Here is a 20,988-nt window from a genome sequence, read left to right as displayed (position 1 = left end):
GAGAGAATTATTAGTCTCAGTATCTCACTGAATCAAACACTCAAATAGACATGGGCACCAGGACATAAGATGTGAACCACCCCCTAAAAAGCTTTAGCACCCTAAAATTCCAGTGTCTTTGAAGCCTAGCACGGGTTTGGAGGAGGTCCCACTCTCCTGGGTTATCCACACAGAGTCTTCTGGAAAAGAGAAGGGTTGAATTACACTTCAACTTCTCAGATTTTTTTTTTCCAACTGATCACAAGTATCACGAGTACAAGTCCAACTCATTAGCTCTGGCATTGTACACGGGTATTTAGGGAAATCAGGTCACATGTGTGTATAGGCACAGTTATATTTATATTCCAAATTCATTAGGGTCTCCTAAATGCAAAAGCGATTCTGCTGTCACAGAGAAAACAGCACGGCAGAATATTCGGCAGCCGGGATTTTGAATAAAACATGCCTTTTCTTCATAATTAATATAACAAGGTTTGCTGGCTTAGAGCTTGGCAAAGATCCCAGGGAAAATGGTTGTGGGGGGAGAGGGTGGGTATGACGTGACTGTGACCCAACAAACAAGTTCCAGCAAGACTTTGTGCTGACGAGCAATCTGGCACCGAGGGGCACTCACCCATCTCAAGACAAAACAGAACAGCACAAAACAAACTCCAGAAACAAAAACCTTACCAACAGTGGCTAACCAAAGCAATAATAGTAGCAGCCATTTATGGAGCCTTTACCACATGCTTTATGTTTTCATTCTCATTTAAGCTTCTCAAGAAGGCAATGAGGTAGGGACCAATGTCACATGGGATCACAGATAATTGGCCCAAGATGGCACCCATGGCAGGTCAACAGAGCTCGGGTGCAAATTCGCCTGCCCAAAGCCAGCTTCCGTTCTCTGAGCTGAAGATCCTGCCAAGCCATGACCGAGAGTTGGTCTCTCTTGGAGTTCCTGTCCCACCTCAGAAGCTTTACTTTCTGACACCAGGAGGATTAGGATTGCCAAATTTTTAAAACTTCAGTCATGAGAGTTAATCCATTTCAGGATGTTTAGCCACAGCCCAATCTAGTTTCCTAAATGCTTTTGTTACCCATCCTCACTTTTTCTCATCTATCCTGATTTTTTTCCAAAAAAGAAAAAAAAACAGTAACATTATCTTTATGGATGGAGAAAGAATATAAGCCATGTCGCTGAGTCCCAGGATAGGATTGGGAGAGCTGCCAGAAAGCTCTGGAAGGGAACGAATGCTAGTTCCTCTGGCACTGAGCATTACCTAGTAGATAGGTAGGGTACCAGCAGTAGCTGTCACAGTAGTGTCACAGTGGGGAAGGGCAGAATGTACTCAGCTTTCTCAGTGGCTGTAGTTCTTTGCTGAGGCCCTGGGCTAATTGCTGAGGCCATTGGCCAGGAAAATTAATGGAAGACTCATATATATATGTATATATATATGGTGGGCTTTAGACTTGGCCTGATATTTTGTTTTGTTTATTGGCCTGCCAAATGGCTTCCCTAGGGCAACCCCCCCCATACCCAGAAATGGGGGTGTTATCTTATTCCAGTCTCTGTCCTCACCATCAAACCTTTGACCCCATCCCTTCCCCTGCTTGAGTCCGCTGACCCAAGCCCCTAGAATGTCTCATTTGTAGTGACAGGTCTCACATGAGGAGTGACCCACTGCAAACACTATTCTTCCCATATGCTGCCAAGTGACCTCACATGAGCCATCAGCTCGGGAGAGGGAACTCTTATTTTGACAACTGAGGAATCCATGGCAAGAAGCCATTTAACAGCTACCCAAGAGCAAGATTAAGTCCTGAGTCTCCTTAGCCAGGAACTTCATGCCTAAGAGATGCTGGAGATGCTGACAACATCCAGGACCTGCCAAGCACAGAATCATTTGGCACTGGTTTAACACATATGTTCTGGGGTCAGCACTCTAGGAGGGATGGAGCCAATTGGAACCAACTTCTGTTTTATCCCCATTGAAACCAGAGAAGGGATGGGCCAGAGTGAGCAGTGGCTTGAGTGCCCTCCGAGCAGTTTGTTGAGGTGTCCTTGGCAACAGTGGATTGATTGAAGTCACTTGTGTGCCTTCCTCAACTGCCACTGGACCCCAAGTACCCTCCAAGCTAGGCCCAGGGGCAACCAGAGGAGACTTTTTATAAAGCTTTTCAAGAGTAAGAGCCCTGATGTTTCTGTCTTAGTTCAACATCCTCCTCTGCCATCCAGAATCTTACCTGTAGATTTCTGTATGTTCCAACTTGCCCACCTCTCACTGCAAGGGGCTCAGTGAGACTAAGGCTGAAACCTCTACACCCTAGCTCCAGTATTCACCAGCTGAATTATTTTGGGCAACCTAATCTCTGCAAACCTTAGTTTCCTCACCTCTAAAACGGATTATAATTGCAATGGCTAAGTTGTCAAGTATTGTATGTAATATAGACAACATGCATATAAAACACTTTAACATTTAGCCAAGTCCCCAGCTTATTACCAGCTCTTTATGTGACCTGAAGCTGAAAGTGAGGCTCAAGTAGAGAGCACCTGCTCAGCGAGCATGAGGCCCTAAGTTCAAATCCCAGTACTGTCAACCAGTCAGAATCTTTCTTGCTTGTTTCCATTTTCTAGTGATCCCCTTCTCTTCCCTCTCTTTTCCCTAGTCCTCTTGTTCCTTCTTCTCTCTGTCCTTCCTTTCTCCTCCCTCCCCTCCTCCCATATCTCAACCCCCACCCCCCTCCACAAAATGCCAGGTGAAAGAGAGCAAACTGTGCCTACACATTGAGCTTCCATTGTAGTTCAGGTCAGTGTCAGGAATCCAGCTGTTTGGGTCGCATCTGGGACTCAGACACTGAGCCTGTTTGGGTGGTGTGTGTGTGGGGGGAGGATTTCTGGCCTCCACACTGCATCACAACCTTTATGTGATGGACCCAGAGTCACAAAATGAGTGACGAGTCCATGTGACACAGCTGGACGGCAGTAGCCTCAGACTCCCTTGAGCTAGGGGACTTTCTCAAGAGCCTGCTGTAGTCGGGTCGACAGCTAGAAAGGGCACGTCTGCCACCTGCTGGCTGTGGGCAGTGCAGCAGCTGCCCACTTTCTCAGTTATTTAAGGAAAAACTACAAGGAAACAGAAGATGTTAAGTGGAGCTGGGTACATTAGAAGCAAACATGCCAACCTACCTACAGAGAAGTGTGTACAGAGAAGATGCTTGTGAGCTTCCATTTCTGATATCCAAGCCACAAAAGGAGCCCCGTCCAATGATAAAAGTGATTTTTCTCAGTCAGAGATTTGTGCAACTTTATCCATGAAATTACAGAGAATAAAACTCGGAGCTACCCTCAACTCTGTCACAATAATTCTGCCGCGGTAACACAAAAGCACCATAAAATATGTAGCTCAATCACGGAAAGCCACATGAATGGAAGGCAGAAAGGTGAGCAAGTGCAGTCATTCCCATCAATATGCATCATGTAAAAATGGAAGGGGAATACAATGAGTTTTCTGTAAGTTTATATTCCTCCACAAGCCTGATCAGATTCCTGCTTTTCTAGAGGACAGAACCTGGTGTGAGAGACAGATGACAGGCAAATAAACTTTTACCAGACCACATACTTAATAAGAACAATGAAGGGAACCAACAGATAGAGTTACAAGACAACAGCAGTGAGGGTCTTAGTGATAGGGATGCTGACATTTACAAAGTCCTAGTGAAGATCATGGTGGAGGCTGTCAGACAGGGAGAAGGGCTAGTGCAAAGGCCCTGAGGTAAGAGGACCCGGTTTGTGTCATTTTAAAGCCAGATGTGACTAGAGCTTAGTAAGATGTGGAGGACATAGGAGAGTTCTAGGTTACAGCAGGTGCTTGCATTGTAATCCAAGAACAATGAAAAGCATCTGGGGAGTGTTAGGCATTTTCCCCTCAGATCCCCCATGAGTTATTACCCAAAGAAATCACTCAGATTTGAGTATAAATACTTCACCTGTAACCTTTGAGTCTGGATTTTTGTTATAAGATTATAATGTGGCCATGTGCAACGTGGCAAGGCAGGCAGTGGGCACTATATCCAAGAAGCTGCAATCTAACAAGTGTGAGGAGTGTGTGTGTGTGTGTGTGCACGCGTGTGTGCGTACGCGTGTGTGTGTGTGTGTGTGTACAGAGGAAGGGTGCTGGGGCCATGTGCAGGGACCATCTTCAAATAGAACATGCCCCTCCCTCCACCCTCCTGATGCAGGCTATCTCAGAAAATGCCCACTGCACTTGCCCTTGGAATAAGACGAGGTCTGCATTCGCACAGCTGGAGAAGGCATCCATCACCTTGGCCTGGCCAGGCTCTTGCTCAAGGTGTCTCTTTTGTGTTGCTTTTTCAGTTCTCCCTGAAGCCTTACCTTGAACACCTGGACCCAGGTGAGTGTGCCCATCAACTAGACTTCTATTACCAATGGGGTGGTTCTGCTGTAGAGGCAGGAGTCTCAGCAGAGAAGTTTCAAAGGACCTTGGGGATTGCCCATTCCACTGAGCCACAGATGCCCTTGAGAATTTGCCCAGAAAGGTTGCCTCCATATAGTGCTTCCCACGACTTTAAGTTGTCATGGGATACTCTGGTTTCAGGAACTCGAGGGCAAAACTACTGATTTTACAGAGAATGAAACTGAGGTTCAAAGAAGGAATGCAACTTGATTGTGCCCCTCGGTGGCTGCCATGAGTTGAAAAGGCTAAGGACGAAGGGGGTGAGTGAGCAGAGGCAGGCTTTCCTATCCCCTTGGTGAAAGCCTCAAGATGACTTGCCTTTTATGGCAGCCTCTGCCATCTTCCTCTGCCTGGCTCTTTTGCCTCCTCAGGTTTAGTGTAGCTTGCCCCTTTCCATGCATGCTTTGTCTCTCCTCAGACTCATCTGGTCCCATTCTATATTTTGCCTGGCACATGTGGCCAGGCTAGGCTGAGTAAGGCTGCCCCTTTCTACCATATCAACCTGCTTGTGATTGTGGACCCTGGGTTCCAGTCTTCCTTGGCTGCTCTGAGCCCAGATGGAGCCCTGCTCCATCAGTCCTGGGACTGGTATCCTCATTGGTAGGGGGCCTAGGTTGCTTGCCCCTATTAGAACAGTGCCAGGCAGACTGCAGCCACAGTGAGAAGGAGTATATCTGGGCACATCACCGTCAGAGGAGGGGTCTCTGGGCTATGATGGAATTTGTGCCTTTAGACCACAGTGAGATGGGAGGCATACACTTATGCCCGCAGGCAAGATGCTTCTTTGCTTGATCTTGCTGGAGACTGTGTGGAGAGGGCCTTGCTGGGGCAGAAACTGCCCAGGTTATGAGCCCTCCAGACAACAAAGACTGTGCCCATCTCCCCAAAGAGGAGATATGTAGCCGGCAGGTCTGAAGAAACTCACTTTGAAAGCCAGCTTGGCTTTGCCTAGCTGCACAGGCAATGCCCGTCCATCAGCTGTCCTGCCGTCTGCCAGCCAACCTCTCTGCTACGCTTGCCCTGTCAAGCCAGATTGGAAGCGTCAAATGCAGGCCGACAAGGCTGGGGTTTGGGGATGTCCTGGGAGGATTCGTCGGTGCCACAGTGATGGATGAGGCCAACAGGGACGACATTCTGAGGATTTTTGTTCCGTTCCACACATCTGGCAAGCTCTTTAACCAGAGTAGCTGCAGAGTCCCCATTGCAAGAAGTCTGAGCTTTTTCTGAGAGAGCCTGAACATGGACCACGGTAATCCTGGCAGAAGAGTATGGAGCATGTGCTAAAGTGTGTGTCACCTCCTAAAAGGTGAAATCCCTGGAGTTTCTGCAACACATATCCACCCAAGGTGCAGGGCTCATGAAAAGGGCTCATGACATGGAGTCAGTAGATCTAAGGTGAGGTCCCGCCGTCCTCTGCTGTAGATTTTCCTGATACACAGAATGGGAATAGGGATCTTTATGTAAGTTTGTGTTCAAGCACATCTATGAGGTGTAGTGTCTGACACAATCAAAACTACAAATATATATTTATCTATTATTATAGTCATTTGGGCTCATTAAGAATAGCCTCATCCTTATAATTTCTAGAAACTGACTCTGCTAAATAGAAAAATCCACAAGGGTTTGATTTTTTATCCTAAATATAAAGTGTTCTAGACAGACAGACACTTTTCTTCCCTACTTCCCTTCTCTGTAGCTTAGGGGGAAAAAAGGCTCCAGTCATCTGAATCTGAATCCAGTGTCATTTCTACATTCTTCCAATGGGAATAGACTTCACATCTGGCAGTAATCACTCTCTCCACAGGAAAGCATTTAGAGTAGATTCCTACAGAGCTCACCAAGAATTGTTTTTAATCAGGAAATATTACATAGGCTTCTTTCCTGAATTTCCCATTCACTCTGCTTTAACATCTATCTCCAATGCCTTCCCGTATCTGACATAATATTTGGCCATTGTAGATGTACACAGGTTATGGTTATTGTTGTTTTGTCAGTCTTGGAGCTTAACCTCAGGCCTGGGTACTATCCCTCAGTTTGTTTTGTTCATGATTAGCTAGCTGAGGGTCCAGTCTCCTGGACGTCCTTGCCCAGGCTGGTTTTTGAGCTGTAATCCTCAAATTGAATCCTTTTGAGTAGCTAGGATTGTAGGTGTGAGCCACCAGCACCCGGCTGTACATTTGTTTTTATATGGGCAGTCAGATTAAGGGCTAACATAAAGAAAAAAATACAACCTGAGATTTAAGTTTGGGAGTATCCGTATCCATAATGTATCTCTAAGACACGTGACAGCACCCAGAAGCATCAAGCATCTTGGTGCCACCCTCATCTAACCTCCAGGAGATGAATTCATCCATCCTGGTGATATGGGACCACTAAGCAACACTGGGTATTCTGACTTCAACCAGGGATACTGGGCCCTAGGAACAGGCGGGACTGCCTGCCTTGCTCTCTTGCTCAGTAGGAATAAGATTCCCAGCTTAAGCATTTTCTTTTCTTTCCAGTAGCATACCTTGTTAATCGGGCTGGATTCAAGTCCAAGTCCTTCAATGGACATTTCAGCCATCCCCTCAAGCCTAGAAAGCTCACACCATCCCATCCACATACGAATTCTATTCCCCTACCAGTTACCACCAGAGAGGGGATTCTAATGATCTAGTGTAGTCAGCCATGCTGACAATCTGTGCCCCCCCCACCCCACCAGAGTGGTGGAAAGAGCTCTAGGAGCAACTTAAAGGACTCTTACCTGTAAATACCTGCTGGGAAAACACAAAGAAATTCTCCAAAGCAATAAGTGATGCAATCCTGTCATTGTCTCTTCCTCAAATGTCAGTTTGAAATATTTCATGACAAGTCAGAAAAACATTTTTCCCCACCCTGCACTGTCTCACTGTCTTCCTTTGCTTTATTGTACTACATGGAAGGGAACTTTATTTGCTCCAGGGAAGACAATGGCCTTATCTTCAACCTAGATCCCCATCCCTAGAAAAGTAGCCTCCTCTGGGAGCATTTTCATAGTGGGGGGAAAAGCAGCTCAAGAGAAATAATGAGCAAGCCAAGGGAGTCTTGACTTGACACTGTGATAAATGAGGTGAAACTTTGCCAAGGACCAGATTCAAAAAGAAAGAAAGAAAGGAAGAACAAGACAGCTCCATTTTAATGGGAAATATAAAACAGCCATTGTGCAAAAGTCGATTTTTCAAAAGCCAAAGAGATAAAGACTAAAACAGAATAACGGGGAGATGCATGAGATAATGTGCTTGATAATCAGGCTTAGGTAAAGTATGCGTCTCATGCCATCAGCTGCCTCTGTTGGAGCCCCTTTCAAGCGGTCCATCTGCACAGGCTCCTGCCTTTTTACCATATGCATCTCTGGATGGCTTCCTTACAGCTTCAAGATGGCATACTTTCATCAGCTGGAAGCAGGCAAATGAACACACTTTTCTTCAGCTCCCCAAGTTGTTGCTACAAACCATGGAGCTACCAGCATCTTCCAGGACCCCAGACAAAGAGCTCAAGTCCAATCTTCCATGCATCTGCTTTTCCCAAAGTCTAGCATGAGATTTCCAGCTGTAAGCAACCCCCAATACTGCCTTTGCTTTTGCCAGGAAAGATCTAGGATTCTGCTTCTTAGGGCTAAATTTGGGTAACTGCACAGTAGCAAACTTGGCTATCAGTGTGAATAGGTGAGCAGACTTTCCCAGGAGAGAGAGAGAGAGAGAGAGAGAGAGAGAGAGAGAGAGAGAGAGAGAGAGAGAGAGAGAGAGAGAGGGGGGGGGGGGGGGGGGAGTGTGTGTGTGTGTATTCAAGGCCACATTGAAACAGTAGAGCACGGGGGTTGAGCTAGTAAAAATTTGTGGTTATTTGCAGACCATCCGCCTTATCTTAAATCCTGCTGTGTGTTAGCTATGTGACCTTGGGCAAGTTAGTTAATCTCTTTTATTCTCAAGTTACTCTCCCTAAAACAGGGAGGATAATAGGCCTCCTGGATGTTTTTTTTCTTGTGTGTGAGGATAAAATTAGATGACACACATTTATCACAGGACTGGGCACATAGTCAGAGCTATTCTAATGACTCAATCAATATAGCCTGGGAGGATTTTGATGCTAGGACCAAAAGGAAAGTGATGAGTGTCTCTGATGTCACTACATTCACAAAGTCTCCCTGAGAAAATCTCTCCACGGACATACTCAACAAGTAGTCAAGGGACACGTGAGCTGACTCTGGTAGAACCCGTATAGAACTTTGGAGGTCTGCTAGAGGTCTTAGTCCTCTCCTTGCTGTTCAGATAAGAAAATCCAAGAACCAAGAATAGCAAGGGCTGATCCGAGGTAAAGACTCATGGCCCCTCTGAGCCATTCCTATCAGCAGGAAGAATTAGGGGGAAACAATCCACATTTCTTCCTGGAGGACTGCAAACACCTTAGGGTCAAGGTTGTTCAACTAAATAAAATGGTGATTTCTTTAAGTCTAACAGCTAGGGTTCCTTCTGTCCTGTTTCCACCCCTGCAGATTGGACTCCTGACTACTATTACTATAGCGATGAGCAGTCCAACCCAGAAGAGGCCTCCACTGCCTCACCAACCCTCACTGAGAACCCTGACTGGTACTATGAATATGATGGTGGGTATCACATCGGACACCCGAGGGGAATTTTATATGTCACCGTGTGCAAGGGCCTCTCATCCCTCCTTTCTGACCAGCATATAATAAATACTGAAGGATTTACTTGGACTGGCTTTTTTTTCCAGTTAGAATTGCACATTATAAGAATTGAGGAGGTTCTTAAAGATCGTGTCTCCTACCCTCAAATGACTAAGTAAAGAAGAGCAAGAGGGAGCTGAATCGACCAAGGTCATGTAGCAAACGAGTGGCTCAGCATCCATGTGTCCTGACACTGTGGACTGTAGTAAAATGAAAAGTCATTTCCATTTCCTTTGGTGGTACAGGGGTTTGAACTCTGGGCATTATGTCTTCTAGACAGGTGCTCTACTACTTGAGTCCCACCCTTTACCCACTTCTGTTTTAGTAATTTGTGGCATAAGGTCTTTTGCAGTTGTCCAGGGCTGATCCTAGACTGAGATCGTCCTCCTATAGATCAGGTGGCTTGTTGGTTCAGATGAGAGGGCTCATTAACTTTGGACCTGCACTGGCTTCAAACTGTACTTCCCAAGTAGCTTGGATTACAGATGTAAGCCACTAGACCCAGCCCTCATTTCCAGATTTTTCATTTCAAGTTAAATCCTAATTATGTAGAAGAATGTAAGTTAGCATTGAGCACTGGCCTGCTGCATTTATAAGTTTGGCTTTAAGGACTTTCTACCTGTGTCTGGTTTTCTTTTTCACTCTTCAGAAGCTTTTCACAGCTGTTCATGGGTATGTGTAGTGTGTATACATGTGCATGTGTGTTCTACCACACTTGTTGTTTTGTGGTTTCCTATGCCAAGCAATGGGAAAGAAAGGAAATAAGAACCTGGTCCAAGCAGAGCCATGCGAGGAAGCCAGGAGAAGGCATAGAAAGCACTTAGCAGCTGGAATAAAAGCTGTGTAACTGAGCAAAGTGGCCTGGAAGGCAGGGCCAAGATTCAGGGCACCAGGGGAACATCAGAAAGAACCATCAAAACAAGAGCCAGGCCCAGGGATCCTAGTTCCTGAACCAAAGAACAATGCATGTGAACAGAAGGATAAAGAATTCCCCAAGGGAAGATCCATTCAGACAACCATGAAAAGCCAAAGGCACAGATGAAATATGACAAAAATCTAACTGAACAAGGAGTTGAAGAAAGATGAAGGCCATCGGGTCACTTCCTCCTCGCCGTCAATTCTTCTGTCACCCTCTTGCCTTTGGTCTTCTCTCCTGATGTTCAGAAAGCTTGTGTTTCATGAGGGGTGGGTTTTCTTTCCCCACTCCTGACCTCCACCCCTGGGCACTGGAAGAAGGGGAGGTCTTCCACTTGTGAAATGCCTTCAGCATCAGAGACAGCCCCCGCAGCTCTCCCAGCGAGATGGGAGGAGACTAACACTCAAGAGGGGCACAGGGACTTTCTCAATGAGAAAGGCCCTGTCCAAGCAGGCTGAGAGGACAGAGTCACAATTGTTCTTTGCCTCACTTCTTACACACCCAAACCCCCCTCTTTCTCTGGTTATAGGGTGGCAGATTTCTTGGCCTTTCCAACCCCCCACCCCCTTGACCAATCACCGGTTTTATATTCCCTCTCAATGAGAAGCAAGGGCTCTCATTGGCTGTTCCTTGCTGACCTTGACTTCTGTCCTTAGACCTGTGCCAGCCCAACCCCTGTGAACATGGGGGCGACTGTGTCATCAGTGGGAACACCTTCACCTGCAACTGCCGAGCCCCCTTCTCTGGGAGCAGGTGTCAGAATGGTGAGTGTGTCTTCTCTAGACTCATCTTTCTCTCAGAGGTTAAAAAAGAAGCTAGTCCTCTGCTACTCAGGTGCAGAAAGGTTGAAGGATCCCAGGAGAAGGGTGATAATCTTTGGCATAACGGCTTCCTGTGTGCTATCATAGGCAGTATATCACTGATTCCTTTCCTGCACTGGTATGGGAGATGGGGCTGGGATATCCATTCTGCATGTGAGAAGATTGAGGCTAAGAGAGAATGTGAGATGGATTCTCATCAAGATGTGCCCCTAACTATAGACTAACTACAATATAGAATGTCATTCTCAAATGGGACAGCAGGAAGGATCTCTGGGCACATAAGGCCAACCCGGTAAAAACAAGAAAGCCCAGAAAACACAGACATGCCTGTGGTCGAAATAGAACATTGAGCATGAACACAGCATTTTACTTCATCCCTTGGCTTCTCGGAGTAGCAAAACCAGGAAAAAAATATGACATCCGTTAGTGAAAGGAAGGAGAGACTAAAAGTGCAGTTCCATTGTTAAAAGTGTAAATAAAGTTGCTTAAAAAAACAAACAAACATGGACCCAGGTGCTGGAAGCTCATGCCTGTAACCCTAGCTACTCAAGAGGCTCAGATCTGAGGACTGTGGCTCAAAGCCAGCCGGGCAGGAAAGTCCATGAGACGCATCTCTGGCTTGAAGTGGTAGAGAGCTATTTTTCAGCACAAAAACTCAGGAACAGCACCCAGACCCTGAACTCAAGCCCCGAAACTGGCCAAAAATATTAAGATGGAAAAACAACAATTATGAGCACTGGAAGGAATGTAGAAAGCCCTTCTCCTGGCTAAAGAGAAGAGATGCCTGTGTACAATCAGGCTGGCATTTCAGAACCATGGACAAGACCACAGGGACTGCCAGCTTACCCCCAGCCCCAGAACTGGTTATGTAGGTGTCCTTCTAGGTAAAATAGTACCCTCAAATAATTCTGTAGTTTATATCTAGGTGTCTCTCCTTCAGTACAGAACAAGTGCAAGAACAACCCATGTGGCCGAGGTGAATGTCTCATTACCCAGAGTTCTCCCTACTACCACTGTGCCTGTAAACACCCATACACAGGACCAGACTGCTCCAGAGGTAAATGGAGGATGACCTTTCTGCATTAGATAGATTCTCTGTGCTAGTATGTACCTGGGACCTCTTCATCTTGTCTGAAGTTTCTGTGACATCCAAGGTGGTCATTTTAATTAAGATTTAAAGCAAATAAACAAATGAAAACCCCCACAAAATGTCATCCTGGAGAGTCCAATGGGAATTGACTCATCTGTGATCCTTCTCATCTAAAAAGAATCAAATCACCCTTGCCCTCCACACACACACTTTGGTAGTACTGGAGTTTGAGCTCAGGGCTTATACTTGCTAAGGTAAGTATGCTATGCTTTAGTTATAGTTTTTCAATATAGGGTCTTGTGTTTTTTTTATGGGGGCCAAATTTAGATAAAAATCACTCTGATCTTTGCTTCCTGAGTAGCAAGGATTACAGGAACTCCTTACCACACTCGCTACCCCCACAAGGCAGGACTTGAAATCCCCTTCCTTCAGAAGCAGGCACTGGTCTATGAAATGAGCCATACAGGAGAACTGGTTAACATTGTGTCACTGCTGTGAGTTAAGTACTGCCCCACCTTCTTCCCCAAACTCTGTGAGAAATCATTTTACAAAAGAAGAAACTAAAATCCAGAGAGGATAATGTCCAGGGCCAGAGTCAGGTTTTGACCTAAGCCCAGACTGGCCCCAGACTTCCTGCTCCATCTGCTCCTTTGTTACTCTTTACGAGTGGCCCAGCGCCTCAGCCTCTCTTTTCCTTGTGGTCTCCATACATGTGGTTCCACCTATGTTTGCTTGCACTCTTAAGATTCATACGTACATTTTCTGGAATGTCAATGGGTCTGTCTTTCCTCCTTTGGTGTGAGCCATCTTCTATGGAAGGATGACACCAGAACTGCACCCACCCATCTCTCCTGGTCTCACTTTCTTTGTTCTAGTGCTTTCTGTGTGCAGGCCGAACCCCTGTCTGAATGGTGGCACCTGTACTCGGCATAAACGGAGGTCCAAGTTCAGCTGCTCCTGTCCCGACCAGTTCAGAGGGAGATTCTGTGAAATAGGTATGTATGTCTGCTGTCACTTCTCCAGAAGTCAGGTCTACAGTGAGCCTTTTCCTGTTTGGGTTTTGGTCCAGCTAGGTTTGCTTCTGTTGCCTCACACCCAAGGGCCTAGGGTGTTCGTAGTCCCATGAAGAGAAAACAGTACCCTAGAATGTTCCACATTCAACCCACCCACCTCCTCAGGTAGGATCATTTGTATTTAAAAGGTGGATTGAATGTGGAACATTCTAGAACTTTGAGATAGTCTCAGAAGGGGCTATTCAGGCAAGTCCTATGCTCTGTGGACAGACCCTTCCAGCCTGCCTGGGACTGTCAGTTCTCACTGGCTGCCCTCCTCTCTCGAGGTCCTGATGACTGCTATGCAGGAGATGGCTACTCCTACCGAGGCAGAGTGAGTAGGACAGTCAACCAGAACCCATGCCTTTACTGGAACTCCCACCTCCTCTTGCAGGAGAATTACAACGCGTTTATGAAAGAAGCAGAGGTTCATGGGATTGGGGAGCACAACTTCTGCAGGTAAAAATAAACTTCTTCCCCAGGCTCAGTCTTTAGTCACTGGTGTTTTGAAACAGACTATTGAAACTTGGCCTTCTTTCCCAGGAGATTATTATACTGAGGAGAAGTAAAGGCCTACTGCTGTGACAAGGAGTCCTAATTTCAAGGACTTAAATACATCCAACATTGTTTACTGGCATGTGTTGTGGGTTGAGGGTGGTGAGGATGGGAACTTCAGCTTTACATGTTTCAAATACCAAGCAATAGCAGGAAGGGACTGAAAATGAGAGCATTACAAAAAAAAAAAGAAAGAGAGAAAGAACCTTAACCTGGAAGTGACACATCCTCTTCCTTCCTCATATATTTCATTGGTCAGAAGCAATCACATGACCCCACATAAGTTCAAGGGAGAAACATAGAGGAAGAAATGGCATGCATGGTAAATTTTATGTTCTTTGCCACAGGTTGCTCAAGTTTCCCCATGTAGGATAACATAACTAGAATTTTCCCTGCCCCTTCTTCTCCCTTCTGACACTCTGTTGACTTCCTTTTGCTGCTTCAATTTAGCCAAGGCCAGTGACTTAGTTGATGTGTATATAAAGAGCAGAGGATCCCATGCATGGCTTTAAAGTGTTTCGACAAATAAATAGATTTTCCTTAACCCTTTCCTTCTTACACTGACATTGAGCTACTCCCTTCTGGAGCAATCTTCATGGGACTCCTTCATCCTGTTCACAGAGATTCTCATGTTTGGGATTCAGGGGTTCAGTCAGAAATCCAACTCCATGTTTCTTGGTCTACTTTACTCGTATGATTTAAAAAAAAGAGTCTTTTAGGGGCTTACTGCTTTTTCTATAATTTGATGTATACAAGGTTTGTGAAATACTTCCTGGTCTTTGGAATTCTCCTTTAGAAGTTAAGAATTTCCCCCCCCCCAAAAAAAATTATGACCTCTATACACTACACTTGCCAAGTGACTGAAGGATTCAAGTGGAATATGGTCTCAGGGAAAGTCCAGGATCTCAGTTTTCTCTCAACCAAATGTCCTGTGGCAAGAATAGAAGTTGAAGTGAGTTGACCTCCCAAAATCTTGACCTTATTTTGGTCCTTGTTTTAGAAACCCGGATAGAGACCAAAAGCCCTGGTGTTTTGTTAAAGCAAACAGTGAAAAGGTGAAATGGGAATACTGTGATATCTCAGCTTGCTCAGCCCCAGGTAAGCCTATGTTTGTCCCAGGGCTCCTGGGGTATGGAGTTGATATTCTATAGACAAATGCCACCGCCACCCTGCCCCCCCATGACCTGTCAGTATCTGCTTTACCAACTTCCATCTCATATCTGCTCAAATTCTCTGCACCCCTCAAGATGCTGAACAAGCCTGGGCATCTTGTCAGCAGCGTAGGCAGGTGTATAACGACAAATTCACCGTCTCTGACTCCACATTACTATCCTCAGCAGGTAGATATCAATTGTGTGCTGTGTGTTAGGTGCTACGGCCCTGAATGTACAATGGTGATCGAACATTCACTGGGTCCTCAGGGCCTCTCAGGGTCCAGGCTCATATCCTTCCTACCAGTTTTCCCTGTGCTCTCATTTGGAACAGTATATCTTCCTGCCTGACCAATGGATTCCCTCCCTAGCTGGTTTCACACCCATGCCATTACTCTTCTGGCTGCCTCTGGCCACCTTCCTTTCCATCCATACTTCTCTCATCTACTTCCTACCCTTCTTGAAAACCAACGCAAGTATACAGGAAATCCTTCCCACTTTCCCAAGTACACACATCATCTCTCCCTTTTTATAAACCCCACGGAATGGAACAAGGCCAAACCCATACACTACTTGCTCCCTCTCTCCCCAAACATTCATACTTGAAAAGCCTTCAGATGTAATCTGAACATTGAGGGATATGTTTTGTCTTTCTTTCATTTGTATATACTTCTGTGTGTGTGTGTGTGTGTGTGTGTGTGTGTGTGTGTGTGTGTGTGTGTGTGTGTGTGTGCGTGTGTGTGTGTGTGTGTATACAGCTCCTAAGTATAACACACTGAAATAAGGAAGAAAAATGCAGCATATTCCTAATCAATTCTATGGTCTTGCATTATGTTAATCACAGTATCAAATCTGCATGCTTACCTGCTTTAGCTCCACACTTCTACTTGCCGTTAGACGTGAAATCACACTTTCAATGACTTTGCTCTCGGGGACTGTAGACATCTGAGTCACCCACTTTGCTTTTCTCTAGAGGAGAGCCCTGTGGAACCATCGATCAAGCTCCCGGAGTTTGATTCCTGTGGGAGGACAGAGACAGCTGAGCTGGTGAAGCGGATCTACGGGGGCTTTAAGAGCACGGCGGGCAAGCACCCGTGGCAGGCCTCCCTGCAGACCTCCCTGGCACTGACTGCCCCGATGCCCCAAGGCCACTTCTGTGGGGGGGCACTGATCCATCCCTGTTGGGTGCTCACTGCTGCACACTGCACTGAGTAGGTGACCGCTGAGGGCAGGGTGGCTGGAGTGCCAGGAGGCAATGCCCTTCCCATGGGAATGGCACCTTGGTCACTCTAGCAGCTCCTTACCACAGAAGGAAAAGCATACCTATGGCTAGAAAGCTTACCATGACCATTGCATGTATCACGTGACAGTGAACACTCCAAATCAGTTCTTGAAAGACAAGCCAGGAGAGGGAAGGAAGCCCATTTCTTCTTACAACTGCAGTATGTACGCCCAGGGTTCACAGCAGGTCTTTGTATGAAGGCAGGTTTCTGTAATGATCCATGGATGGGAAGAATATATTGTTACTCTTTCCTCATAAAAAATAAAAAAAACCTAGTCTTGGGCAAGTTTAGTACCTCATCTAATGTCCTGTGTAAAGAAAGTGGGTGATTGGGATTGAGCTTCCTGGACACTTACTATTTTGCTTAGCTAACCAGGGGAAAATCACTTGTTCCACTGTCTGGTGTCATCATCAGTGAGCCTCTGGGGTCAGACCTCCTCATCTAGGTCTGCTGTAGGTGTTAAGGAAGAGAGTGACTTCTAAGAGCCATGGAACAGCCATCTCCCTGACGTTACCTAGGCTCATGATCAGGGCTGGTCCCAGGGTTTGGAAGTGACCTCGAGCCTCCTCAGTGTACTCTGGGACTCTAGGAGGGGTCTCCCAGGAAAAGTCAGGCACGTGGGACATTAACATCCCCTGAAGAGGTTTTGGCACCTTGTTCCAGATTTCATGAGCTGCCCTTTTAGCAAAGTCCAAGGGAAATGGGAGGCTTCCCAGGAAACGTGACATACAAAGTGACAGCTCGCATAGATTCCTCCTTGTATGTGGAAGCCACACAGTTCCATGAGGGAGAGCTACAGGAGGTCAGGCGTTCACCAGAGGTCAGGCAGCTCACCAGTACAACCAGAGCATGGCTGCAGCTTACATCCCAGAGCCAGTTCCTGCCCATCTTATTTTCCCCTTCCAGCATAAAAGCCAAACACCTAAAAGTTGTGCTGGGAGACCAGGACCTGAAGAAGACAGAGTTCCACGAGCAGAGCTTCCAGGTAGAGAAGATCCTCAAGCACAGCCAGTATAATGAACAAGATGAGATTCCACACAATGATATCGGCAAGTGCTCCCCCTTTTCCCTCTCCTCTAACCTCTTTCCTCCCCTTTTCTGACCCCTGATCTCTCCCCTTCTTCTTCCTTCCCCTCTCCTGCCTCTTCTCCCCCTTCTTCTCCTCTGTCTTTCCTCTCCTCTTCCTTCTCTCCCCCTCTTCTTTTCTTCTCTCTCAACGCCCCCATGTTTGTCTTCTTTTGCCACATACTTTTAAAAATGGATTAAAGCTGGGCATCAGTGGCTTATGCCTATAATCAGATCTCAGGAGGCTGAGATCTGAGGATCATGGCAACCTGGGCAGCAAAGTCTATGAGAATCTTGTCTCCAATAAACTACTCAGTGGTTCAAGTTGGAGAGTGCTAGCCTCATGCAGAAGCAGCTCAAGGACAGCACTCAAGCCCTGAGTTCAAGCCCCAGGACTGGCAAAATTAAACTAAAAAAATAAAAATGGATTGAAATTTGATTTCAAATTAAATAATCCTTCTTGATGTTATTCTCTGCATTCAGCTCCTCCATGGTGGAAGTTTAAAAACATACATGACAGAGTGAGCAGGTTTTCAGGCATGGGTGGTAGGGCATGGTTATAATCATCTTACAAAGTGAGCTGGAGCCAATGCTTCCTTAAGCAGGAGCTAAGTGTTATTCATCCCTTCTCTTTCCCCCAGCCCTGCTCAAGCTCAAGCCAGTTGATGGTCATTGTGCACTGGAGTCCAAATATGTGAAGACCATATGTTTACCTGAAGAGCCATTCCCCTCTGGGACAGAGTGCCACATCTCTGGCTGGGGGGTGACAGAAACAGGTATGTCTGTATCTACTTTCTCCTAAGACTCAGGGGGACTCTATTGACCAGAGGAATTAAGGATTAATCTCATGGGCCCTCCTGCATTTGAAATAATAATACATTGTCAACGGAGTGTCCACCCTTTCATTGAGGCATTGGGTAAATCTTACCATGGGCAACGAATGTTCCCTCATCTTCCCTGAGGTCACACAGTCCCGCATATCCTCCCTTAGACATTGATACCTTCCTCAGGCATTGATCCTGTGTCCACAAAGACCTCTCTTCTTCTCTACACTGGGAAGAACAGAACATTGGTTTCAGGCAGACTTGCATTTGTTTCTTGGCTTTGTTGCTTGAATGACTTGGTTTTAGTTTCTTACTAATCATACTTGGCTCCAAGGCTTAGAGTTTTTATGGTCATAGCAAGGTTAGATAGTTGAATACAGAGAAATTCAGCAGATGAATGCAAGTCTTTCTCAAAGATTCAAAATATGTTTCTTGCCCCACCCAATCTCGTCCTTAATCATGGAAAGCAAGAATCACTTTGAATAGGTCAATATTCGTGAAGAATGTAAAATGGAATATACGCATTTGTCAGAGGCTTTTGGGAAAGGAAATTTCTAGCTAATTGGACTGAGGTCAGCCATACCAACTCTTTGTAGCTGCCTTCATTGCAGTCTATCTAAACCTTTCCACCTCTGTTCCTCTCCACTTGGTCCTCTCAGCATGGTCATGACTTAGTTGAGAAATCTTAACAGAGCCTTGGGTAGAATGATTTTATTTTTTCACAAATAGTCCTCTAAGACTATCTTCAAAGATAACATTTTTCTTTTCTTTTGTGGTACTCAGCAGGCTTCCAGCATGCAAGACAAGTGCTCTAACACTTGATCTAGTAGTGTGGGAACATCTGGGCTAGGGGCCATGGAAGGCCCATTAAATCGTCTGGTACATGACAGGATGGACATAGATACTTCTTGTGTTCTTCTCATTGGCTACACACAGCTGTCTGCCTCTATTGATCATTTTGTTTGGTCTGTAATTGATATTCATTTCCACATGGCCCTTGGTAGAAAAAAGAGGCCCATCCTTAAGCCTTACACAATATCTCTAACCCTTTTTGAGATGCATATTTTGAGATAGGGTCTTTGCCTAGGCTGATCTCAAAGTCATCTTCCTGCATCTACCTACCACATAGCTGGGGTTACGCGTGTGAGGCACCATACTAGGCTTCAATGTGAATGGTACTTTTGTTAATTCCATTATCTTTTTGTGTGTGTGTGTGGATCATGGGGCTTGAATTCTGGGCCTGGGCACTGTCCCACTTCCTGTTTTCTAGTGATTAATTGGAAATAACAGTTTCACTATCTTTAGTGCCTGGGCTGGCTTTGAACCTTGATCCTCAGATCTCTGCCTCCTGAGTAGCTAGGAGCCACTGTACCTAGCTTAATTCCATTATTTTTAATGTGAGGAGGATATCTTCTCTGGGGATCAGGTAATTTAACATATCAGGACACTTGACCAAGCCATTCATCAACCATCTATCCATCCATCCAATCCAAAATCTACCTATCATGTCTTCTGCCGAAGATACCTGTCCTGTTTTCCCAGACCTTCTGGTCTAGTTGGGAAATAGAAACAGGAGTAAATAACTGCTCTAGTGATAGGGCAGTTGTGCAGATCTGCACCAGCCTGACACAGGTTTTCCTGGAAGGGGAGGCTTCCTTAGGTGAGAGCCGGTGGCCTTTTTCTTACTACTGCTGACTTCAGGTTGGGTAAGTACTCCCAAGATAGTGACTCTTTTTCTTTATTACACAGGGGATGGCTCCCGCCAGCTCTTAGATGCCAAAGTCAAGTTGATTGCCAACAAGCTATGCAATTCTCGCCAACTCTATGACCACATGATTGATGATAATATGATTTGTGCCGGCAATCTTCAGAAACCTGGGCCAGATACCTGCCAGGTCAGAGATGCCAAATGGGAGACTGACAAAGAGAAAAGAAGAGAGAGTGGGAGCAGGAAAGGGAGCGAGAGAAAGAGCAGGAGAGAGAAAGGGAGAGGGAGAGAGGAAGGGAGAGGGAGAGGGAGAGGGAAGCAAGATATTGTACTGGAACAGAGACCACTTAGACTCCTAGGATGGAAGGCAGGGACTGTGGTCACCTGCCTCTTGGCTAAGGCGTAGGTAGTCCAGATCTATCTGAGTCCACACAGCCAGGGTGACTCAGCATGCTGACCACAGGGGTCTCGCTGCCTGCATTATCTGACTTCACTTTGAGCACTGGTGCAAGGGAAGCCATTATCATCATTTACAGAGCCATTATCTCAGCCAAGAGCAACTGGAAGGAAGTAGTGGTCACCTGCCAGCAGAAGTTAGGATCCCTGAAAATGGCTGGTGGTAATACCGTTAAGTCAAGAAACAGGGTTTTGTGTATGATGATGTGGTTCCAGCCTGGGGCTTTTCTGCTATGCCCTCTGGGACTCAGGACTGAGGGTGGCATTGGCTTCTCTGTCATGCTTCATATCATGGGAGGCACAAGTCTTGAAACTGCTCCAGATAAGCCCACTACCTCATCATTCCTGCTACCTGACAGGTGTCTATGGATGTAATCTGCTTCCCAGACCTAAATCCTGCCACTTTTTCCTTTAGGGTGACTCTGGAGGTCCTCTGACCTGTGAGAAGGATGGCATCTACTATGTCTATGGGGTTGTGAGCTGGGGACAAGAATGTGGGAAGAAGCCAGGAGTCTACACCCAAGTCACCAAGTTCTTAAATTGGATCAAAGTCACCATCCAAAGGGAGGCTGGCTTCTGAAGCCCCGTCCTCTGAACCTCAGAGCCCCTCCTCCTCTGCATCCCACAACGGATCCCTCCTAGGCGACCGAGGGTGCCCCCCGTGGCCTTCAGAAGGTCCTGGGCAGAGACAGGTGCTGCCACATGTTGGCACTGCTGGACCAACCCTTGTTCCATTTCCATCAGGCTCCTTCTGCCCCAAACCCCTCCTTGGGATCCCAAAAAGGAAATAATCGATGGAAAATGTAAAAAGTTGCTTCCCTTATAACAACTGTATTGGAAAGAAGACCAAAACACAATTTCCACTTGCTCTCAGCATAGTCCTTTAATAAAGACAGATCTGGGGATGGGAT

At 46.2% G+C, this 20,988-nt stretch overlaps 1 protein-coding gene across 1 annotated transcript; it reads left to right on the top strand.

The window, feature by feature from the left end:
• The first annotated feature begins 7,735 nt into the window (after positions 1-7,735).
• Positions 7,736-20,982, top strand: Habp2 (hyaluronan binding protein 2). Its single transcript, XM_090345514.1, has 12 exons — positions 7,736-7,877; positions 8,965-9,075; positions 10,729-10,836; positions 11,834-11,950; positions 12,859-12,978; positions 13,323-13,494; positions 14,591-14,688; positions 15,715-15,952; positions 16,931-17,073; positions 17,731-17,865; positions 19,663-19,808; positions 20,493-20,982. The coding sequence occupies exons 1-12, from the start codon at positions 7,736-7,738 to the stop codon at positions 20,655-20,657; spliced, it is 1,695 nt and encodes a 564-aa protein (XP_090201640.1). The 3' UTR covers positions 20,658-20,982.
• The last annotated feature ends 6 nt before the right edge of the window (positions 20,983-20,988 follow it).

Source organism: Megascapheus bottae, chromosome 15 (genome assembly GCF_031878675.1).
Source record: "Megascapheus bottae isolate mThoBot1 chromosome 15, mThoBot2.hap1, whole genome shotgun sequence".
Classification (NCBI taxonomy): domain Eukaryota; kingdom Metazoa; phylum Chordata; class Mammalia; order Rodentia; family Geomyidae; genus Megascapheus; species Megascapheus bottae.
This window is presented reverse-complemented; position numbering and strand designations above follow the sequence as displayed.